At 31.7% G+C, this 25,810-nt stretch overlaps 1 protein-coding gene and 1 long non-coding RNA gene across 9 annotated transcripts; both read right to left on the bottom strand.

Moving 5' to 3' along the window:
* Positions 1-537: 537 nt before the first annotated feature.
* On the bottom strand, positions 538-4,436 carry LOC126726419 (monocopper oxidase-like protein SKS1). Of its 2 annotated transcripts, XM_050431685.1 has the most exons (9): positions 4,175-4,336; positions 3,710-3,819; positions 3,340-3,610; positions 3,122-3,260; positions 2,214-2,580; positions 1,513-1,878; positions 1,352-1,430; positions 947-1,146; positions 538-850 (listed from the first exon to the last, which is right to left on the bottom strand). In XM_050431685.1, exons 1-9 carry the CDS (start codon positions 4,313-4,315, stop codon positions 751-753), a joined length of 1,773 nt encoding a protein of 590 aa, XP_050287642.1. In that variant the 5' UTR covers positions 4,316-4,336; the 3' UTR covers positions 538-750. The 2 variants fall into 2 exon arrangements, 1 of the variants encoding a protein (XP_050287642.1); XR_007655860.1 differs by lacking the exon at positions 1,352-1,430 and having other exon boundaries at positions 544-850; positions 4,175-4,436.
* Positions 4,437-9,502: 5,066 nt separating this feature from the next.
* LOC126726417 (uncharacterized) lies at positions 9,503-24,641 on the bottom strand. Of its 7 annotated transcripts, XR_007655859.1 has the most exons (9): positions 24,443-24,641; positions 23,711-23,825; positions 23,244-23,325; positions 20,209-23,037; positions 19,468-19,525; positions 19,293-19,372; positions 11,722-11,799; positions 10,391-10,470; positions 9,503-10,107 (listed from the first exon to the last, which is right to left on the bottom strand). It is a non-coding gene; the product is annotated as an uncharacterized LOC126726417 (long non-coding RNA). The 7 variants fall into 7 exon arrangements; XR_007655856.1 differs by lacking the exons at positions 9,503-10,107; positions 10,391-10,470; positions 11,722-11,799 and adding an exon at positions 17,115-17,341 and having other exon boundaries at positions 20,209-22,554; positions 22,932-23,037; XR_007655857.1 differs by lacking the exons at positions 9,503-10,107; positions 10,391-10,470; positions 11,722-11,799 and adding an exon at positions 17,115-17,341 and having other exon boundaries at positions 20,209-20,263; positions 22,932-23,037.
* Between the last annotated feature and the right edge of the window lie 1,169 nt (positions 24,642-25,810).

The following is a 25,810-nucleotide window of genomic DNA, read 5'->3' as shown; positions in this document are numbered from 1 at the left end:
GTGGACACAGCAGATATGTCATGCGAGTGAGAAATCTTTTTGGAAAATTAACTTATAAGGCTTCAATACAAAATTGAAGTGGAAGGGAGGAGTTGGAGGGTGATGGGGCATGGGGTATGGCACAATTCAAATTCTAAAATAATGACATATCCATAGTTCAATAGAACCTATGGTGAAATGTCCCCTGTTTGCAGTCCACTATATAGTAGCCCCAAAACAATTACGCTGGAAAAGCATGTGAGAAAAAACTAGAAACATTATTATAATTTATTTATCCCTGTCATTTGAAGCACATACCGCCCATATTGAATGGAATTATTACCCAAATGATGACAAAAGATGTCCATAATAAATCAAATAGCATTGCATTTGTGTGGTATATTATGAATTCAGTAGACCCTTTTCTCAATAAGATCAAATAGATAGAGCACATGCAGCACAATCATTTAACAGAGGACATATCAGAATGAATTAATCATAATTATTGTAACTTGAAAGACTAGAAGAAATGATGGATAACCAGTTGCCTAAATTACAAGAAATAGGTGTAAACCCGATATGTTTTTTCAAAAAAAAAAGAAGGAAATGGTTGTCCTTTGAACCAGAAAATTTTGTACTGACAAAGGTTTGCAAACTTAAACTATGAATATGTCTCACAAACATCTCCAACACTAACATCACACCTGCAACAGAGTCAGGACAAAGCCGTCACAGTTTGGTATCATATTTCTCACCAATCAGCAGCAAAGTTTAGCTTGAAATGTTAATCAAAGCAAAGAACGCCACCAGCAAAATGAAAAGCAGTTTTGAGTTTCCTCTTAAAACTGATCCTGCAGAATTGTTTTGATCACTAAAAGTGCCAACAAAAGAAGAATTAAAGAAGTTAGTGTGTATGAATGTGAGTGCACTAGAAAGAGAGAACGAGTTTCTAAGTTTCTAGACATACTTTGCTAAGTTTTGGAGGGCACCACAATATAAAACATTGTCAGGTAGACCCATCTCCGTGGCACCATTTTCCTGCGGATTGATAATTTTCATATAAGTTTCTTGGCCTAGATACCATCTATCAAGATTTTCGGTTCTAATGTTCCACACTCCAACGTTGTCCAGAGAAATAAGGACCGCTGTCCATCCCCCAGGGAAAACCTACACAACAAAAAAACTGAGAGTTCAACACAAGACACACAACTGGGCCACACAGAAACCATCATTAACAATATAAGTACACTAGCATTTCTCACTTCTAAGAACGTTAATTTCTTATAGAAATTTTAAAAATTATGAATCTAGCGGTTGAAGAAATTTATTCACATTAGCTCTATGATTCCCTTGTATTACATGAAGAACAAACCTGTGTAGTGGAGCGAGAAATTGCATCCCACTTGTTATATCTACTTCTACTGTCTACTGTCCACACATCAGTACCCATCCTGCACTCAATCAATCAATTTCTTACAATGCTTATACCTTAAGGCAAATGAGACATTGTATAAACAAAGGAAAGATTCTTACCCAACCATAAAAAATGAATAGCCATCTACATGAAAACTCTGCATCATGGTGTCGTTGTTCTGAAATATGATTTCTATGAATCCCTTATATGTAGCATTAATAACAGATCTGTCCAGCCGGGGTGTTCTGTTAAGAGGCTGATCAGGAAAATTAAGCTTATAAGCTCCCATCACATTATAATTGTCAGCAAGCGTGATTGGTGTGTCAGGATTGACAAATGAGATCCCGTTAAGTGTGGTTCGAAGCGTCCCATTAATTATTTCTGGTGGCACAGTCTTTATCACATAGGTCTGAGTCACATTAATTTGACCATAGTGAAAGGAACCTTGAGGATTAGAGCGAGCTCCACTTGCAGATACATTTTGCCTAAACAATATAGAATGGAATCTTTAAATATAAGCATATTAACAATTAAACTTCTATTACAAGAATTTCACTGAAACATAAATCAAAAAGAAAAGAAGGGGAGTGCAACTAAAGTTGCTGCCCCATCATTTATCTGCATCGACTTAAAGCATGAATTACACCTAACTGCACCATCTGCAGAGGCAGCTACTCAAAGAAGAAGATTCTGTAATTTTTGGGCATGAATTACACTAATATTAGGCTTGATTACTGCTTGTGATGTGTCCTGACTCATGAGAAACCAAGCTATCCAAGACATGATACTCCTAAACGAACAAGGTGTTATGAAAACAAACCTGATGCTTAATGCTTGGTTCATTGACCATGACTTGTCATAAAAATCATTTGGTGGGTCAGGGAGAGGACCAGTTGCTGGTCCTTTGGAATTGGAATAGCGTAAAACAGCAACACCGGTCACTCTTTGCCAAAGAGATTCATTCACAAATCTAGCACTTGCCACGATGTAGTAATCAGAACTTGCATTCTGGTCCATGGTAACCAAAAACGAATAAGATTGCCCAACATGAATATCTAAGGAAGTAAAATTTTGTTGCGTTGTATAGTATCCTTCTGTTTCTGCTAGAAGCAGAAAATGGTTTTGAATTCTAAAGTTCAAACTAGTTGAAATTCCAACATTGTGCACACGAATTCGATATGTTTTGCCTGCAAAACATAATGCTATAGCCAATTAATATCTCAAACTGCTAAAACCATTTGCAAGGAAACATAAACAACAAAGAAATCCATATCATAAAATCAAAAATGAAGAACTAAAATAATATGATGTTGTATGGCCATTCTCCATATGCACGTCTATGCGTGTTCTACAAAACTCTACAATCTCAAACTGATACCAGTAATTTTATAAGTAGCACAAGATTGGGCTTACTATGGGCCATTGGAAACCAATGAAACTTAAAGATTTAAATTTAGTAGGCATAAAAATTAAACAAAACAAGATGTCAAGAAGTTGATTGAGAAAAATGACTTCCAAGTTCCAACAAAATCACTAAACTGAAAACATTAAATAAAAAGAGGAACTCAGGCATTAACTGATGACCAGATACACGATAGCTACCCAAGAGAATAAAGAGTAAAGACCGATATGCCGTGGAAAACAAAATTTTTGTGAAAACAAAAGCAAGAATAAAAAGAAAGGAAATGTTTTAACACATTTTCCCTACCAATGCTGAAAAAACATTACCTGGATCAACTTGAATGGTTTCATACTCAATGCCATCAAGTACGAGGGTGGTATTGTATCTGTAAGGCCCCTTTCCATTGATGAGAACTCCATCAGGCATCGCAAGGCCTTTTCCAGCATCAAGAGCTGATCGCAGTGCCTAAAATTTGAAAAAAGTTAAATCTACAATCCCACTACAATGTCCACAAGCAAACACCAACATAGAAACAAATACTGACCGTATGGTTCTGGATATACCAGTCACCTATTGTAATGGTGATATCCCCATCTGGCTGTGCAAAAGGAATTGCGATTATAACCCGATTATTAATAATGATAGGACCAAAGCCACCAGATGCTCTCTGAAAATTGAGAGATGGGAAGTAGAAAAAGCTTCCAATTTGATCCTTCAATTGAAACTGGTAAGTCCAATTCCTTTTTGGATGAATTGGACAATTTGTGCCAAGAACACCATCCTGCCAAGAGTCACGCCGCATCTGAATCCCAGACCTGCCACAAACATTAATCCCAAATATGTCAAAGGCCACTCCAAGCCAAAATTAATGTTTAAAAAAAACTAAAATAATATTATATTGTGCTGGAACAAACCAGGTCATCAGGAGATTTTCATCCAAATCATTATGTACATTGACATTAACATTGTCATTAGTAGTAGAATTGATTAGGGGACCTGGAAACTTTCCATTAACCGCAATAACCTGCAAACCATAATTTAATAAAATAGGTAAAGTCACTCAAATTTTGATCAACTTCAACATTACTCTTTCTAATTCAACAAAAATCGGGTCATATAAAACCTTTGAAACATGAACTTCCAACTCTACTTCAATCAACTTAAACTTCATTCTCCAATATACATAGCATAAACCGTATAGAAGCATCATCTCTAATGTCACTTCCAAAAGATTCAAACCACAACAAAACTCAATTTTTTATATTAAAAAAAAAACAATCAAACTAGACTCCCATTTTTACAATCTACAAATAAAACAAAGCACACCCACATGGAAAAAGAATCTTTATAAAATAAAGAGAGAAAGCTGAGAAGTGAACCTGTTGAGGAACGCCGAGAGGTGATGCAGTGATGTAAGAGAGACGAAGGTCATAGAAAACACTTGGGTCATCAGCAAAACAGAGGCTTGGAAACAGAGCAATGAGTAGCAATAAAAACAGAGAGACTCCAAACAGAGCCATGAAATTTGACCGAAGCAGGATAGAATAGTATATTTAAATAAATAAAAGGTGTAAGGAAGGGTCCTGCGGCAAGCTGATTTTGCTAATGTTCCCCCTTAGCAAGTTGCAAAGCCCAGAGAATGGCTTCAGCTTCAGCCCTGAGAGGAGAGGACTTTGGGATGATCTTTGTCCAGACCTTAATGACTCTTTTTTTTATATAGAAAATTTTACTATATTTATGCAAATGACTAATGAGCCTAATAATTCTTTGGAAGTTTCCCTCTCAAATGTTAATGGTCCCCTGTCACCAAACCCAATCCTTCCCTTTTTTGCCATTGCATTACTTCCCTCTCAGAAGTAATCACATTACTTCCCTCTCAGAACTAATCACGCATGTGTCAGGCTAAGGGTAAATTTTACTAACTTCCTTTTCTTTTTTCTACTCTCTCTCTCTCTCTCTCTCTCTCTCTCTCTCTCTCTCTCTCTCTCTCTCTCTCTCTCTCTCTCTCTCTCTCTCTCTCTCTCTCTCTCTCTCTCTCTGCGCATCTGAGTGTGAAACGTAAAACAATTTCTGAGTTTATTTTACGGTCAAATGAAATGCTTTTCTAGAATATTTAATTTTACATGTACAACCAAATATACGGTAAGGTGTAAAATGATTTCTTGAAATGGTTTGAAGCCAAAACAAACTCACCTTAAGATTTTTAGATTTTTGATCATGTTCTTTACACACAAGCCAACATACTTGATTGGGATTTTTTTAATACGTAATTCAAAAAGAAAAATCAAAAGATGAGAAAACCAAATGAGAAAAAATATATTTATGCACATCCTACTACATCCTATTGCATTGAGATTGCCACTTCTCATTTTGACAAATATATAGATGAACGTGAAGTGTAGCATTCAGTGTTAGTAGGCATCTCAATTGTAGATATGTCTAAGATGTCAAAGTTTTCCATACCGCCCTTCAGCTTGTGTTTCCAAATCATTTTTCCCTTCATAATTATAGGATTTTGCCAACATAAACATTGACATTTCGCAATACACAACTAACAGTTATACTAATAAGTTAGTGTGAAAGAGTAAATATGTAGTAGTATTTTTTTTTTTTTTTTTTGGATGGGATAAGTAGTAGTATTTTAAATTAAAGCAATGTCTAAACCTCCTCCTAGGTTACAAGAAAAAGTTGAATTTGCCCCCTATTTGTCACCACTGTGACGTTGTTGGTCATATTCACACCTAGGAAATATAGTCAACCTAACGTTTGAGAACAATTTCTTTAGCTAAAATTGAAACTTTTTTGTTGAAAGTACTATAATGCTAAAAGGTAGTTAAAATAGTATAATGTATCAAAAAGTGTAATAAAACCCGTAAATAGTAGCAAAAATAAGATAAATAGTATTAAAAAAAAATGACTTTTTAAGTTTATGTCAAACATAACCTAAGTCACAGTCCAGAAAATTGCTTGGTGAACCTTTGAAAAAGGAAAAAAATAAAAAATAACTTGTTGACTTGTGAAAGAAAATTTCAAAAAATAAATTTAATATCCCCCAAAGATGTTATGCTTTTCATTGTTCTTCACTTTTATAATGCCAAAAACAAGTGTTGTGTCGATGAGAAAAAAATTTCTGAAGTGGGTGTTGTTTTATTGTCCTAGTTTAATTCTTTCTATTTTTTTAGGGCATTTTTTATTTGCATTTTTTAAAAATTTCGTTGATTATTCAAAAATCTAAAAATATTGAAAATTTTAGAAATTACTTGGAAATTGTGTATGTATCATAACAAAATGCTGGACTATATTGAGATAAATACGATTTTTTTTTTTTTTTTGATAATATACGAATTCTTGTGTCGATACATAAAAGTCAAGTACACATTGTATTCTACTTTAGTATATGCACACTTATTTACTCAATATTAAACTTACTTGTAGGTTAAGGTCGTGAAACAAATATTTATTAAGAATTTAAGAACCTTGAGTTTCTAAATCAAGTATTGATATGAGCCTTGGAAAAATTTTGTATTTTTTCAATTTTTTGAAAGATAATGGAAATGGCTACCTTTGATATAGTGCTAATATACTATGATGCGTTATTTATAAAAAAAGGGCTTCCCATATCAGTAGTGTGAAGCCACCGCTCATGGTTGATTAAATGCTAATTGGACAGATAAGGTGGTAGAAGAAAAAATGCATAATGGAGAGATAGGGTAGATAAAAGAGAAAAAAAAAAATGCAAATACAAGAAAATCTTGATGAGATTTTTTTTTTTTTTTTTTTTAAATGCATATAAAGAAAAGGTGAAAAACAAAATGGATTCAAATTCAAAACTCTTTGACTGACTTGAAACCCTTGAGATTTTGATAATATTTATATTCATAAGTTTTTCTCTACTTTTGAGATTGATATGAGTTCATTAGAAATTTTAACACATTAAAGCTCCTTGCTGAATTTTTTTTTTTTTTTTTTTTTTGGTCAATGAGAGCTATATTGTATAGCCTTAAATGATTATGTTTGGAAGTGTCTGTATGCATATATACATGGGGTCACATAGTGTCAAATTTAAATATAATAAAAGAGAGAATATTGGTATTTCATATGAACTTTAAAAATAAATTATTGTGTCCTTGTGATTTTTTCCCACCTCCTAATTTTTCTCCAAACTAATTTTTTCCAAATGTTGTTAGTAAGTTTAGAGTTGTGGGATATAATTTTATTAATAAATTCTAGAGTGGAATTATATTTCCAAATTCCAATTGTAACTTTGGGCCTATTAAGAGCTTACAATAGACCCAAAGCCTATTCGAGCTAAAACTTTATTATATCAAACTAATTAATTTATTAATTAGTTATTTTGTCAGAAAAGAAAAAATGCAAATAGATATTATTTTAAATAAAATAATTATTTGTCCTTTTCCAAAAAAGACAAGCCTTTTCTCTTGGAAAATACACACAGAATATAGAGAGAAAAACTGACTATTTGCAAAAACTAAGAAGGAGAAGTGTTCTTCTTCAAGATTTCTGACAAGAAGAGCCCACTCTTTAGGGCTGCTGTGAAATTGGGGTGAAGATCTTTGGTTTTCTCAAGATTCTATCTCAACTTTGTTTTTCTGATTTTCACTTCAGCAAAGTATGTGTTTCAAACCACGTATCTAAGATTCATAGTTCATGATTTATCTTGTATTTTAGAAGTAAATCCTTAGTCTTCTGCTATTTTGGTTTTGTATATAATGCAATCAAGTGTTTTTCAATAATGTCAATCAAAAATTAAACGTCTTATTAAATACGAAATGAAACTTCATTGGTTTTATATATATTATTATAGATTATAAATTGATATAAATTGAAAAGTCTTTAGTTTTATATATATTATTATATAATATAGATTAGGGCTGCTGTGACTAGCAGATTATACGTTCAATATAATATTTGTGAGAATAAATCTTTCTGGAAGCGGATGGGAAGGAGTGACACATCTCTTTGAAGGTTTAATGACTCTTTTTTTTTTATATAGAAAATTTTACTATATTTATGCAAATGACTAATGAGCCTAATAATTCTTTGGAAGTTTCCTCTCAAAATGTTAATGGTCCCCTGTCACCAAACCCAGTCCTTCCTTTTTCTTTTTTTTCTTTTTTTCTTTTTAACCATTGCATTACTTCCCTCTCAGAAATAATCACCCCATGTGCCATGCTAAGGGTAAATTTCACAAATTACCCCTGAGGTTTGGGGTAGTTAGTGAAATTTACCCGCATTTAGGAGCCTCAGCTACCACCCTATCACCGTCATCCCCTATAAATCCCAAAATTATATGCCGGCTAGGCTACATTATATACCAGCTCCTCTAAATCACTACTTTCAGTTCCAATGGAGCAACCTCCCACCACTTCCACAGCTGCGACTAAGCCTGAAGAGGATTTTGACATGACCTGCGGGTTGATGCTCCTGTTTTTCGTTCTTGGAATCATCTGTGCTTTCATTGCAACGGATCCGGCCAATTCTGATGTAAAGTCCCTATACGGGGTCCAAGTGGACTCAACCTCTTTCCTATCAGTTTCCAGTATTTCCTACCCACAAATCACCACAGAATTCAACATGGTCTTCTCCTTTAGAAATGTAGGGCCTCGGGCAAATTTCTCACTAATATTGGCAACCATGTACCTGCATCATGATCACAAGTATCTCTCTGATAAAGGACTTCCATCTTTTGTTCTAAAAAGCAATGAAGAGACACAAGTGAAGGCTAAGTTTGAGCTCAGTGATAATCTTCTTGCAAGTGATTTGGCTGGCGGTGAAGTGAGTGTTGAGGCTGAGCTGAGGTTTTACACCGTATTGAAGATCAGTTATATGGAGAAGGTATATCTGGGAAGATTTGTTTGCTCGGATCTTAAGTTTGTAGATTCTTCTTCCAAGGTTGGTGGGAAATGGACAATGCTGGGTGGTACCAAGACCTGTAAGGAAGTGTCAGCGTAAGTTAACTATGGCCTTTAAATAAAGGAAGTATTAATATTAAGTATTTAAGTTAGTTTTTCCTTTAAACTTATCACTTTTGTTTTAGTTTACTATTAAATATGAGTTATTGCATGTTTTATCAGGGTAGTTTAAGAGATTATTTTAAATCTCCATTTCATTATATTTTAGCTAGAAAGTACTATATTGTCCCATCAGTATTGCAACTTAAAAATAACAGTTTTAATAGATTGGAACACAAAAATTGTCTTTCAACTCAAATGTTTATGAAGTTGGATTTCAGTAATAAACTCCCCTAAAAAATAATAAAAATCAACCAAAACATGGTAGTAATTTTTAATGAATTGGGGTAATGGCACAGGCTTTCAATAAAGAAATCTGATTTAAAAAGCCGCAAACCCATGATCATACAAGAAAGGAATTGAAAATGATGTCTAAAACAAATTTTGACTTCTTATTCCCTTGAATATGTCAAATTGTTCTTTGTATTATTTTGCACTGAATTTAATTCTTTAAATGACAGCTATGACACTACATGATAATGTTTCACCTAAGACAATTAGTCAAACTTTGAGAAGGAGATATCTCACATTTATATCATAAAGAACTTGCATTTTTATTTTTTTGTTCTGTGATAAAGAAAGTACTGAGTCTTCAATCGGCAAGCCTTCTATGGTATAATGATGCAGCAACCAATATATATACAGTGTAACAACATCTAAGGGGAGCAAAAGAAAAAAAAATAATATATATATATATAGACAGATAGACATACACACTTACACAGTGTTCTGAACTATCCATTCATCTAAATCAGAATTCGACCCACTAAATTTAATACAATGGTTTTCATATGAATAAAGCTTTTTATATATACACATTTCCTACCAGCAGGTTTTGGCATCTAGCTCCAATTTCAAATGCCTTATCGCTTCATGTAAACTGTCAACTTCTAATCTTCTTCAATGTAATGTCTCACCTCATCCCAAAGGCACCATTTCATCATGCTGAACCTTCAACATCTCTGTTAAAAACGTTGCCTTTGTAGGCGGGATGGTACCTCCCCACATTTTGGGTGCATAGAGGTTTTTAAGGGAGGGGTTTGAAATTTGAACTACTTAGTCAGCAACAAATTAGGAAGAAATACCTTGAGTTGCAACTCCCTGATTATCAGCTAATAAAACAAAAGAAAGGAAGCAGCGTACAAAATTAGGATCATTTATAATATAATACCAATAATACATGATTTTTGGACAAGACGGCAACTCTGCCACCACCATTTCTTCTCTCACATAAATTTTTCTTCTTGGTTGCTAGAAGATTTTTGCATGTATGCTTTCATCTATAAAACAAAAAGTAATATGTAGTCAAATACAAAAGTCTATGAGGGTCCCAAATACAGAAGTCTATGAGCGATGAGTTTTTACTTTTTAAGCCTCTACAAAATTTAGATACATTTTCAATCTTTTAGAGCAAAGGAATTAGATCTAAAAATATATGATACATGTAACATGTGATGTGATCATAAATATATAAATTGTAAATGATTTAATACAACAAAACACAATCAAACCAAAAAGAAATAAGAGAAATTATGGAAAAGAAAATCATTAAAGAATTATCACCTTAGCTTTCTTCAACATAGAATCAACAAACTTCTCCTAGCTCTTCTCAATTAAGCCACAACACATTAAAAGAATGAGACCTAAGATATTTCCAAAATAACCAAGGTAAAATAAAAGAGTATTTTTGGTTGTTAAGTTATAGCATTATTGAGTAGCATAAATAGCTCCTTTTATTTTTGAAAAGACATTCAAGCAATCTCACAAACTCATCAAGGGCATGCCAAGGATGTAAGTCTAATAAAAGGACATGAAATATCATTACTATCCTAAAAGATGAGCATCAAGTACAGTAGAAACCTTAGCTTGTATTATTCATTCCAGCCATCACCTTTTTTTTTTTTTTTTTTTTTGGGTGCAAAACTCCTTACACAACACATAACTAAGTTATTAACAATGGAACAGGGCACTATTATTGGACTCTCCAAAAAAAAAAAAAAAAAAAACTCTAAAATCCTAGATGGATTTTCTCTCCACTAATATAAACCACAATATGAAACAATTAAACTAAATATAAAACCAAGCTTGAGATGACCCAGAAACTTCAATTAAATCTAAATACAAATATAAAAAAAAAAAATATAAAAAAAAAGGTCTAATATTATGTAAATAGAGCATAAACTAAGAATTCTTAATGCCAACATAGAAATCAAACAGTGCATAGAAATTTGACATAAATATAGGTTTCTAAGCTCCACAAAGTTTCACACAACACTCAAAATCATCACACCAGTATAACCATCTAACCACTAAACTTAACATCAACTTACCAACAGTCTTGAGTTGCAATACAAATTCTAGACACCACCAACCATGAATTGAAAGAGAGATTTTGAAGGAGATGGTCACCAACAACCATTGTTAGATTAAAGAATAAGTTGTATCCGTGTAGTAGTGTATGCCCAAAAAAATTAAACAAAAACTCCAATATATACACACACCAACCTGACACCAACTCCTCCCCAGAACTAACAAAAATAAATTTGACCTCCTCCCAACAACAAATTACAAAGAAATAAAGATCGTCATCAGTATCTTTAATTATTAAATGTTTATACCTAAAACATATAAAACAGAGTTAAGGTTAGGCTGATTAGTATAGAAAAAATAAAAAAGGCACAGGGTAGGCTTATGCTTATTGCTATCCCTTAACCCTAAATCATATTTAAAAGATTATAAATTTACCGTTAATGTTTACCTCCTGGAATATGCTTTTACAATCAATGAGAATGATCTTTTACTCTACTTTAAAATAGTAGTACAATAGTCATAAATCATTGCAAAACTCCAAAAGACTCTATAAAAGAGAGAATTTTAAAAAGAAAAGAGTGTACCATGTTGCAGCAACACCAGCCTCAATATAACCAAGGATTCTTTTTTCTCTCTCAAGGCCTGTGCAAGCTCCTTTGTGCCTAAAAATTGAAAACATGAACAAAAAATGCATTTATTACAACCATTACTACCAACACTAACAAAGAACAAACACCTGAGCATTCTATCAAACACATGCTCAACAATCTCAAGCAACTATACTAACCAACCCTAACCTTCAAATAAATAAATAAAATGCAAACGGAATCCAAAATAATGGAAGCCTCAACATAACATTCCACAGGCTATCATATAAGAAAACCCAGAGACTATAATAATTTATAAAAAGGGAAAGCCAATGTAAATGAAGACGACAATGACACTATATATCAAACCAAAACATACCTAAAACTAAAATCAAATAGAAGAATCCCAAGAAACCAAAAATCCAATAAAAATTGCATAACCAAAAAGAGGGAAAAAGAAAATTCAAACCAATGTGAAATGAAGATGAGAAAAACACCATATATCAAACTAAAACAAACCCATAATTGAAACCAAATAGAAGAATCCCAAGAAACCAAAAATCCAATAAAAATTGCATACAAAAAAAAGGGAAAAAGAAAATCTAATAGCTTTGACAACAAAGGAAGAAGAAGAAGACATGGAAATCTGCAAAGAAAAAAAAAAAAAAACTTAAATCCAAAGCAACCAACAGCCACAAACCAACAAAATTCCATGAACGAATGCAGCGAATAGAGAGAGATCAATACATAGATATTAAGGAGCGACAAAAACATGTTTTAATTACCCTAAAATAATTTTCAACATAGAATATGATGGGCTGGGTTGGACAATGACAAAGAGGCAAAGAGAAATCAATTTAGTGGTGGTGATCCATGGTGGCAACAGCAACGGACGGAGGATCAAAGAAATGGTAGGTAGAACGTTGTGTGGGACATTACAGTGGGGGAAGAGAGAAGAACGTTTAGAGAGGTTAAGAAGGAAATAAAAAGTGCAAAATTTGTAACTACCAAAGGGCTAGAACATTGTGTCTGTAATTGTAGTTTTTAAGAGGTGTTTTTCTTTTAAAGAAAACTTAATAAACAAAACGAAAAGACACAACTATTCGGTTTTTAAATGTATATGTGTGGCATAAATTTATGTAACCACGTGGCGCAATAAGAAATGGTCAACAAAAAGTCAAACATTTCGGCTATTAGTTATTAGTAGTCGCTAACCCATGCGATGCACGGGAAAATTCCAAAAGAGAGAACTCCAACACTTACGCTTACTTATTACACAATCTAGAAACTGTCCTATAGGATATATGTCCTACCTATTTCACAAAATGCATGAATTTGTTCTAACACATCCGAAATCTCCTTCAAGCATGGTTCCTACAACCCAATTGATGATAGCAACTGAGTTGGCAAACTCCGCAATCAAATCTCCGATCCACAGTTCATGACAGGAGTGTAACACTCAATATAGCATGGCTGCCATCCACAATGGGTTTCCTTTGCAATGAATTAATTATGGACTATAACAGGAGAACCACGACTATCTCTAAATATAATGCCCAAACCTGCATAATAGATGGCTTTGAAAAAAGGCCAGTGCCATGTCTAGTTTTGGGCTGGTAAGCAAATAAAGTTATTTTGGTATACGTGGGATAAGAATAAGTTGTCATTGGGAAAAAAAAAGAGTATTAGTATTGTATTTATCCTTATTTGTGAGTATTAAATATTTATCCTTATCAATTCCTTTTGAATGGTTCAACAATCTTCTCTTACTCAAGGCCACATTTGTCTCTCCATGACTGGCTCTTCATTCACCTACTTAAAGAGAAGTTCTAATTTCATACAACATTGGAAATTTCAAGTAGAAAAATAGCAAGCATATCTTTGGAAGTCTATATTCAATATCTAAAAAGGCTAGTGTTCATTGATCTTTAAAATAGAATTACAAAACCTTATACGAAAAACATATTAGTCCAACAACAAATGACAATGCACACTTCAATGCAATGTGCATTTCTTGTATGGCCAAAATAAAATAAACAAACATCTACTCAAAAACAAAGCAGGATTGCAATAGCATATTTGCTACACTTTTTTTTTTTTTTTTGCACAAAGCCATAATTGAGACATGTTTTTTTGTTTGGATAAAATTGCCCACCTATAATTTAAATACATACAATATCATAAGCCCTCTGTTTGTTCTTTGTATAGTACTTTAATTATTAAAAGAAATACATAATTTTTCATTGGGATAAGTTAAAAATTAAATCTATAGAATTTGGGACCTTATCTCCTACAATTGGTGAATATATGCAATACCTACAACGTAACAACTGTTTCAATAACAAAGTGTGAAATTTTTTTTTTTTTCTTTAAAAACATACACACACAAGCTCCAACTGACAACTAACTTGTCCAACCCTAAAAACATTTACGACCCATTTTCTAAAAACATTCATGCATTTATCGTCAACAACCAAACAGCTCCAACTCTCAATAATCATGACCAACCATAGCCAAACAAATTTGGGAAAAAGAAACCATTTTCCCATATACTTTTTAATGAGAAACAAAGAAAAGAAAAGTTGTGATCTCTCTCCATAATTTGCTCTTCGATTTGTCATACCAATGACATATATTCAAGCAAGACAATTTCTTGAGAGATCAAATAGAATTTGTGACACCAAGTGGGTAGAGATTATTTATAACATTGTCATTTACAGACATAGTTTTGAAATCTGGACCGTTCAAAGAACCGAAAGAGGGAGAGATTTAAGGTTTTTAAAGTCAAACTGAGGTCGAACCATAATGACATCATAATTAATTTAATAATTATTTAAAAAATAAATAAATATATTAAATTAGTAAAAATATAAAAAAGAACTAAAATAATTCAAATAAATATAAATATAAATATATATATATATATATATATATTTATATTTATATATATATATCATAACTTTCATAAGAAAAATAAGTAATATTAAATCAAAAGCAAACATAAAAAATTATTGAGTATCTCAATCAATGGATACAAATATATATATATATATATATATGAAATTAATATACTTAAACTTTTTGTTAGAGGTTAATATTCTACTACTTTTTATGCAAGTCTTTATTTAAATTATCTTACATCATGTCTAGCCCATTTAATTACCCAATATTATTTTATTATGCCCAACCCCATTAATCACTTAAGAAATTAAAAAAAATATATATATATACAAAAACTGAAGAGGGGCTAACATTGGTTTGCCCGCCCATTAAAAAACCAATTAAGTAAAAACACAGCCCAAGGCAATTTACAAAAGAAAAAAGTGGTTGAACGGGTCAAGCACAACCGGTCCATCTTCTGCAGCAGCTAAAACCTTCACCATGATAGTCAAGCAAAGAAGACCTGTAGAAATGGAGAAAATCCAGCGAGAGCGAGAGATAGAGACAATCTCATGGTTTGATAGATCTCATGGCGATTGAAGTTTCAACAATGGCTGTAAGTACACAAAATAATATATATATCTGATCTGAACCTGTGAGAACCGAATTACAGATTGTTCAAGCACTTCTTTAACGTTGACAATGTTTTGGTTTGGAGGTTGAAGGGCTTTGATTCTAAAAGCTTTTTTTTTTTTTTTTTTTTGGTTTGTTTGTTTGCTGAGAACCCCACAACAAATATCCATGGCTTTAAATATGATTATTTCATGGGCGCTTATTAGTGGGAAGGTTTGGATTCTGCATTGGTATAGGTTAGGCTGATAGGCTCTTTATCTATGGAGGCAAAGAGATTGCAGATATATATATATATATATAGAGAGAGAGAGAGAGAGAGAGAGAGAAATAAAGCAGTGGGTGTTCTATTTCCAATAAGCAACGAATAAAATAAACGTGTTGAAAAACCTCTTGATGGGGAATAGGAAGAATCACCATTAATCAAGAGACAAATTTGAAGAAGGTCTGAATTAATGCTTAATTAGTTGAAAGAATAGCAAAATGTTAATTACAAAAGGAAGAGATAATGCATACCTAGGAGATGAACAAGTATGAAGAAGTGATTTTTTTAGCAAAGTGGCAATTGAAAAGGTACGAAGAAGTGATTCAGAGGAGATGAAGAGACCGAGGAGGGAAGAGAGAGAGAGAGAGTTTGGCGTTAGAAAGGTGAAATTCTGAAGTTTAGAAAGTGTGAAAGACAAGAAGAGCAAAAGGAGGAGGGGAGACAGAGGGGTTAGCATTAAAGACAACATTAACAACATTAACGTAAGATTGGGCTTTATGGTGCAGAGTTGGAAATCATTTCTTTTTAATAGTATTTTAAGATTATGAGAAACTAGCATTTAACCCGCGCAATGCGCGGAATCATTTTATGAGTCAGAAAAAAAACAACTTAATATATTATACTTAATGTGATGGTAAAATATGGAAGGAGGTGAATGATTAGTTGTTCAGATAATGATGCTAATGTGTAGGTGTTATTCTAAAAGACATACATAACCTAGCATCAACACATGATCTATAAAAAAATGTTAATTGAAATCTCATAAGTTATAACTAATTGGTTCAAGGTTTTTTTAAAGGTTGTGGGTTTGAGAGAATATAGTTATTGAAGTATAAAATAAGTAGAAGAGAAATTTGGCTAATAAAATCAATCTATAAAGAAAAAATTTGTTGCAAAGTATAAAAGATACGTTAGTTATCAATTTGTTTATTTATTATTTTAAAATGCAATAATTAGCCCAAAAAATTCTATAATTACATTTACAAAAAATTATTATTACTATATATTCTAAAGTACGCATGCTAAGATTTGGTTACGAACACAAAGATTGGCATGATCAATAAAGATTTCCCTCTTGCATTAAAAGTTGTCCTAACAACATTTATTTGAAACTTAATATCTTCCCTTGGTATCTCTATTACATAGGATTAAAAATTCTTAGGTTAGCTAGCATTCATTGTTCCTAGAACTGGTCCAATATTTTCCAACAGCTTCACTCTTAGTCATCACAACCCAAACTTTGGTGGTATTAGCATACATCAAGAGCGTCACATTTTAATTTTTTATGCCATGCTAAACTCATATTCACCACCAACACCACTGCAATTTTTTTTCATAGAAGTAGAGAGAGACTCAACATATCTTGTCAAAAGCAGAAGAATTGCACAATAAAAAATACAAATAATTTTTACCTTTAACCTTCCAAATTAAAAAAAAATTAAAAAAAAATGATTAATCAAATGTATTATACTATCTACAAAGGAAAAAAAAAATTACTCATTTCACATCTTTTGTAAATTCCAAATGCTTATTAAAGCTACATGGTTTCAATATAGAAATCCAAATGTTCAAAGGTTCTACACATTCATTTTGTCACATTTTTAACCTATGGTACTAATAAAAACAGAAAATACCAGACATAGAATTTCATAAATTTAAAAGATCACAAAAATAATACATATAGAATCTCATAGACTTGATAGTGTTTGTTATCCTTTGAATTAATACATATAGGTTGAAACCAAGACACATTTTTAACCCCAACCAACATTTCTTGTGATTTGTGACAACTGAATAACTACCACCTGCCATTTGTCAATATTTATCTATAAGTTGATTTGGCTGAAAATAAAAAACCATAATATTAGTTAGAATGCCACAAAGATGTAATATTAGCCCAACAAAGATGTAATGGTTCATAGGATATTAGCACTATAATTTAAGTCATTGGTGTTTCAGATATCAATAAAAATCTACTAAGAAAGCCACTAAATATGTTTTTCTTTTTTAGTAACTAAAATATAATATAGGTTCTGCTAATGATAAAATTTCTTGTAATCCTTAAAATATCATTTGTTTGAGTAATATCAAGACACATAAAATACTCAATTGAGCTGAAATTTGATGTAATTAAATAGCTAAACATAGTGATAAATTACTGAATTACATGCTCTTTCTAAGGGTAACACCATCATTGACCAAAGTTTTCATTAATCTTTGACCTATATCATCTCCCACCCTCTAATTTCATAGTGATTATAAAATTAAGAAAACAATTATAATATATGAAGTACATTACTAATTACATAAAAACAAAAGGAAAATATAAAACAAACTGATACAAACCCAGAGGAGAAAGAAGGAAATGATTTGAAATATTATTGACCATGGCCAATGTAGATGGTGAACTCTTTAGGTAGTTAGGTATTGTAAGTACTATAGGGAGAATTATACACATCATTTATTAAACTTAAAACTATGAACAATACAAAATGAATTTAAGAATAACATTAGAATTTTATCAAACAATTTGCATGCATGTTTTTGTTTTAAACCGTGTGGACAGCACAGTAAATGGATAAAATATAAAGCCCTCAACCCAAATACCTAAATAAAAATCAATTCAACCAAATTTCTCAAAACTAATTCAGATTTCATCAAATAGGTAGAGATGACAGCAAATCAAGTGTCAAAGGAAAAATATAATATAATTGTACAATAGAAATACAACTTCACATTTCGAGATACACTTTCAAAACTATTGACTGGAAACTATCTATATCAATAGTGTTTTTCTTTTTTTGTAAGAAACTTTGGAAGTGTACTATCTTACATTATAATGTCTCCTCAACTTATTGAAATTTCATGGTATTTAAATATCAGAAGTAATCTACAATTAGCAAAGTTAGACCATATTAAAGCAAATATGGTCTAACTTAGGTAATCTATAATTTATGTGCAAATATGGTCTAACTTAGGATACAAATTTATAAATTACACAATTTATGATAAGAAATTTTTTTGAATCATCAAACATTTTCCTTCATATTACCCTAGAAGACCATATCAAAAGGTAATATCATAAATGTTTCTACAACAAAAAGCAATAATCGAAGAAAATGTTCCTTCCACAGCACTTCAAAACCTTTTTGCACATAAGTAATCATAAGCTAGAGGAGCCTATAGCTGCCAATTCAGAAGAAAGGTGGAAGAGTTTCAAAATTAGACTCAACAATTTCTTTAGATTCAAAATAAAAAACATATAGCTTCACTCCTAACTCCTAAGCAAGTTCACAAATAATATCACAATAAGCATGTTGCTGAAAGCAATAAATCTTTGATGTCTATTTTCTAATAATGAAGACTACAGTCATCAATCAAATACAATTAGATCATGGTAATCTTCTCCAAAAATTTCTAACTCCATCAACTCCTCTGGCTTTGGAACTAACTTAACTAAATCCTCCAGAGATGAAACCACATTTAGCAATCCAAAACACGATCTTCACAAATATCTTATCCCCTTTCTACTGGAATCCCCATATTGCTAAACATGAACACTGTCTTCACAATCCTATCTGGGTTTAACTTTTCAGTTTCAGAAATTTCCAAGAGTAGATCAAAAACCTTTTGAAAATCTATGTTACCATCAGTAGGAATATAAAAAGAAGTCATCTTATATTTAAATTGATTTTGAAGTGAAGCTTGATTAAAATAACTTAAGCTAACTATCATAATACAAAAACATGCAACAGAGATTCCATGTTAATTTGAAGAAGGGAATAAGACTTACAACAATGAGTTTTCTATCATTGAGCATTCTTTTACCACCTTTATCGGAGCAGCAACTGCTACACCAGATAAAATCCCCACCTGAAATAAACATGCTCTCACATTCACCACAGATTTTGAAAACTAAAAGGACCAGCAAGTAGAAACAAAGTAATAATTATCCTTTCCCCACTAACCTGATTCTTGATATTAGCTTTCAATTTATTTGGACATTGTATTGTTAATGACAAATCACTGAATATTTAAGAAAGATTTTAGTTACATAACTTTTAAATAAACCAAACCCAAAAAAAAAACGTGTTGCAAGTACAATATTGATATCAAATGCTAAACAACAAAGTTTTAAGAACAACAATATAATCATAAAGGCCAAACCGAGGTAGTATTAAAACAATGTAATGTTATTTTACACACACATATAAAGAATTTGAGTAATTATCAGTATTCCACAAGCGTGTGTAGATGCTTTTACACCCTGCAAAGCTTGGGTATGATTGCTAATTATGTATTAAATCTTAGTCTTTTCAAATCATTCTTTTTCAAATAATAACTTTAAGGTGGGTACATATGATGCACATATTATGATAAGTAATTAATCCAACAATTGACTTGAGGAAGGATTAATTCCAAAAATACAATAAGGGAGTGTTGTAGATGGGTAACAAACCTCAAACATATATGAGTGAAAGTTAAAGCTGCCTTCAATAATTTGTAATATATTATAATCTCTGATCATTTAAGCATTAACAAAATTAATGAATGCAGCAGCAAACTATAATGGCCATTTATAACTGGCATATATTATAATCTTTACATAATTTAACTATTTCAGCTGAAGAAAATCTGGTTTTAACTTAACAATATAATAATTGTTGTAATTTGCAACTAATAAGGTAGTCATCGGAAAGAGCATTTACCTCATGCAATAGAGACTTCCTTACTGTGGTTATTCATACAACTCCTAGAAATGTGCTACAAAATTTAAAAGATAAGTGGCAGATGTGAAGCCAAAACTTCTTTTCTAATTAAAACATGATAAGTCACAAACCAGATTGAGTCTTATGAATTGAAAATGATCTCTACCATATTTAGATGTACCAAAAGCAAGGGTTCAAAATATGGTAATCCAGTAACAATAATAAAAATGAAGATCGTAATTATAGCATTTGACAATCATAAGCTCATAAAGTATTGTCTTTTGTCTTTTGTAATTATAGTTGTAATGTGAACTTCTAGACATATTAACTTTAGGTAAAAACAGCACTTCATGTGTGGGAATTACTAAATTTTTTCCTAAAACATAAATCATGCATTTTCAACACTTAAAGAATAATCACTAATAGAACTCAAAACCCTTAAAAGCAAGACAATGTAATCATTGAGTTCGACTGAATTTGAAAACCTCACAAACACACAAATAAGCCAACTTGATTACAAAACATAGCAGAAAAAAAAAGATCAAAGAGAACTCTAACTATCTATTTGGCTATTGGAAGAAGATTGAAAATGATTAATGGAATCATAATAGTGTTTTAGGTCAATTGAATCCAGAACAAAAACCAATTCAAACCTGAGTCTACTCACACCTAGATATGAAAAAACATCTTGATCTACCTTAAAATTAGCACTTGAATCAAACCATTCACTTACAAACCAACAACTTTGAGTACAACATTGCTTTTTTTTTTTTTTTTTTTTTTGAGTACAACATTGCTTATTTAACAGGAAGAACAGCAGCCTGAGCCTATATGCAAAAATTAGTGAAATTAAGAACCAACAAATAATTCAGCAAATTTAGACCCAACAAATTTGCACTCCAATTAGTCTTACATTTGGGAGAAAAAAATGACAGTAAAAAATTGCAATTCCAAACACATTTTATCAAACAGGTAAAGATGCTGCAAACTCAACAAATGCACAGTAAAGTCAATGCTCATTACACATTACTCAAACAATCTCTAAATAAATGTTAAGATAGATGATATATCTTTGTTTTTTTTTTTTTTTTTTTTTTTAATTGACTACTACACTTATCCTTACCCTTTTTGATAGTTTAATTCATAATAGAATATCAAATGGCATTCAAGATCAGTGTTATAAGATGCTATAACCTATAACATTAATACAATTTAACAATCATCTTTCCTAACTAAATAGTACCAAGAATTCAAGGAAAACAGAACATAGTAAGCTGTTTTGTGCTTTATGATGCCAATAACAGTAGGCCTTAAAATTTGATATCCTAAACCAAACTTAGTAGTTGTGAAGTATCAAGTTTTCTTTTTCATTCTCATGGTTCTCATTTCTTAAGTGCATTTGTTAGTGCAGAAATACTACCTAAATAGAGTATTCTTTCTCCTCATTAGATGAACTACTCTAAACAATACCCAGTTCTAAATTTTCAGCACAAACTGGATACCTCTGTTGATCCTATTTCTAGTGCAATTCACTCTTCAAATAATGCTAACATCTTCAAGACTTTTTTATTTTGAAAACATCTTTTAGAACATCCAAAACTTACTGCATAAATAAAAATCAAGCATTGCAGAAAAATACTTCAAGAAGTAACTAAGTTAGGCTTATGAGTAAAAAAGACTTCTCAATCTAATGGGTCCGAAATTCTTTTTTAAATATCCTTGGCACAACAAATTCTTTATTGATAATGCAATAGGCTCTTACAATATAAAAATAAAAATAAAATAAAAAAACCATGCTTTCTCATCTTGTAACCTGCAATCGTAGTTTCTGTAAATTATGTGACAGAAGACTATGTATTGTAATATCTTTTTCACTTACCGAGATAGCTTACCAATAGATATCAGTTGCTATATGAATTCCATCATCAATGACAGAAGCATTTCTCACTGTTTTATGTTTTTTTATTTTAAAAAGTTATTACCTCACAGCAGGCTTATCTAGGCTCCAAAAACCATACCAAACATAGATAGTTTCAATTTTTAGTGGATTTTATAAATGGGATAACATGCACACACAAAAAAGAAGAAGAAGAAGAAGAAGCTTGTTCTACGTATTAAACTTTCACAACAAAATAACAATATTAAAGTTAAATTTAACCTCCTTGGTGGGCTAACAAACAAAAATTAAAATAAAGGAAAGTACAGCTACAACTCTTTTTTAATCTATATAGAATTAGTAAAACTAAATAAAAGTTAAAACGATTCTCAATTAAATGATGCAATTTTGTTGGAAAGGGAGGAAAAGAGTGACCTTGAAGGAGTCAGTGCTTTGGGTTAATAGCATCACTGGGGAAGAGAATAAAAAAGGCCAACAAAACATCACTTAAAAATTTTATCAAACAACTTGTGTACATGTAAAAGAAACAACACTTAATGAATCATTGTAAAATTCAAATATAACAAAAAAAATTCCTAAACACATATGTATTAGTACTTCCAAATTTGCAATTTGAGCCCATATCTAACCAAATTTGCCTCGACAATATTCAAGTGCATATGAATTAACTTTAGATTAAATTCTCATTCTAAACATATTGGGCATAAATCGGCAACTTCAATCTGAGAAGAACAAATTCCAAACCAAGTGAAAATTGAAACTCTAATAGATGATGGGAATAAAGTTGAGAATAATAATGAGTTAGGAGAGCAATAAATTGGATTACTTGAGCAAACAAAGTCTTGAAAGAAATGAGAGGTATGCATCAGAATCTGTGATGGACCTGGGAGAACAGCTTGCTGCAAGGTTTCATTAGAAGAGACCTCTGTTTCCTGAAAAGTGAAAGCCAAAAAAGAAATAAATACATGAAATAAAGAAAACACAGAACACAAATTGGAGGCAGAAAGTAAAATGAAAATAAAAAACAATTTGTAGTTTTGGTTTTCAGATGGTTCAAGGTTTGCCAGTAAGCTAATATCTATATTTGCATGATCAATAAAGGTTTTCCTTTTTGTAACTCTTCAGCCATTGTTCTTACCTGGCAATTATAGGCTTCTCTCTCTGCACATGTTCACAAACACTTTTACCCTAGGTCTTAATCTTCCATTTGAAGTTTTATCCTGAGAATCAATATAGGCAGCATTAAAGCATCTAATATAAGAGTAGTGAACACCTAGAACATAACAGTTTATACAAAGTGATTCATTGACTTGATATGGGTAATTAGCAAAAGGGAGGGAAAAATAGAGCTATAAATTTAAGTCTTCTACGATATAGCATTTCCCCTCATAAAACACACATAAGCGCTAACTTACTGGATATCTAAAACCATATTATATTAAAATTGGTATTATAGTATTATTCTATAGAAAGCATTGTTAATGGAAGCCTAACACAAATAACAAAATCTAAACCAATCCAACCAAGAAATTCAAACCTAAATCATATTCAATTCCCAGATTTACTAAATGAAAACAAAACCAAAAACAAAAACAAAAACTTTACCGGTTACGGCTTAACAGCATGTCTCTCTGTGCTTGCGGTTCCAACAAACCTTAATCGAACAATTTGCTTTTATTAAATTACATACTCTAGATTGTAGAAAGATTCCACTTCATTTCTGCAGAGAAAGAAATTGAATGATTTAAATCCAAAAGAGAAGAATTCAAACAAACCCATTACCGAAAATATTTAACAAAAAATAGTCACATATCATAATTCTGATTTCCTTAACCCTAATTCTTGGAACCAAAATCTAACTGCGATTGTATAAGTGGAAAACATATAGCAAAACTAATTTAACTTTAAATTTGGTAAGAAAAAAAAGTCAGAGAAAGAATAGGGACTCGTTAGAGGCATTGTTAATCAAAAAGTCAGAAAAAGAAGGAAGAATTTTTGAAAGGAACCGGGAAACGATTCTCTTTTTTCTCAAAACAATAGCAAATATCTACAAACATTTTGATAGAAAACCCTAAAACCCAAAACAAAAATGAATCAAATCTAAACCTATCCAACAAAAAAACTCAATTAAAAGTAAAATTTCATACCCAGAAAGAGAATCAATGGTAAAAAAAGAACCCTAGAAAATTAAGTAAGGGGAACTGCCGTTTTTGAATTCAAAAACATAGAAATATTGAAGATTTAATATTCTAATTCGAATAGAAAAAGCAATGGTGAGGAGTTTCAATCTTTCAAACTACAAAAACAGTTTTTTGGAGAGGAAGGGAGTACGCTGACCTTCGGTACAAAAAAAACAGAGACCATACTGGTGGAGGGTACGGTTGTCTGATGGTGGCAAAGCATGACTTTCTTCTCAGATTTTTCTCTCTCCACCATCTATGACAGACCGAAGTTCTTTCTCTATCGTTCTTTCTCGGTTCTCCTTTTCTTTCTGCAGCGTAAGTCTGTTTTGGGTTTTTTTTTTTTTTTTTTTTTTTTTTTTAAAGCGGGTTGGGTTTTTATCAGACTCTCCCAAAACGGTGCACCATACGGTATTTCTAAGAATAATCTGTATACGTGTCTGAATTTTAACCGATTATTAATTTTTATATATATATATATATTTTTTTTTAATTGCAAGCATAACAGAGTTTTGAAAGGGCAAACGTTGTAACGTGCGATTGTTTTACTTAAAAGCTGTGTATGTGACAGCATTTTAAGGGGTCTATTTTCCTATTTGTCAATACTTCCTTAATTGTAGGAATCAACTTTCTCTCAGTTTCTGCTATTATATATATATATAGATATTTAGAAAAAGTATTTCTAAATTATGGGAAAAATTTAGAAAAAATAAGGAAAATGACATGGCTGCTGATGTGGCTTAACGGGAACGTAGCAACATTAAATGCTACGTTTCAGCTTTTAGTGGGAAGGTTTGGATTCTGCATTGGTATAGGTTAGGCTAATAGGCTCTTTATCTATGGAGGCAAAGAGATTGCAGATATATATATATATATATATATATATATATATAGAGAGAGAGAGAGAGAGAGACAGAGAGAGAGAGATAAAGCAGTGGGTGTTCTATTTCCAATAAGCAACAATTGAACGTTTCGAAAAACCTCTTGATCGGGAATAGGAAGAATCACCATTAATCAAGAGACATATTTGAAGAAGGTCTGACTTAATGCTCAATTAGTTGAAAGAATAGCAAAATGTTAATTACGAAAGGAAGAGATAATGCGTACCTAGGAGATGAATAGGTATGAAGAAGTGATTTTTTTAGCAAAGTGGCAATTGAAAAGGTACGAAGAAGTGATTCAGAGGAGATGAAGAGATTGAGGAGGGAAGAGAGAGAGAGAGAGAGTTTGGCGTTAGAAAGGAGAAATTCTGAAGTTTAGAAAGTGTGAAAGACAAGAAGAGCAAAAGGAGGAGGGAAGACAAAGGGGTTAGCATTAAAGACAACATTAACAACATTAACGTAAGATTGGGCTTTATGGTGCAGAGTTGGAAATCATTTCTTTTTAATAGTATTTTAAAATTATGAGAAATATTTAGAAAAAGTATTTTTAAATTATGGGAAATATTTAGAAAAAAGAAGGGAAATGACATGGCTGCTAATGTGACTTAACGGAAGCGTAGCAACAATAAATGCTACACTTCAGC

The sequence above is a fragment of the Quercus robur genome, chromosome 5 (genome assembly GCF_932294415.1).
Source record: "Quercus robur chromosome 5, dhQueRobu3.1, whole genome shotgun sequence".
NCBI classification, from domain to species: domain Eukaryota; kingdom Viridiplantae; phylum Streptophyta; class Magnoliopsida; order Fagales; family Fagaceae; genus Quercus; species Quercus robur.
This window is presented reverse-complemented; position numbering and strand designations above follow the sequence as displayed.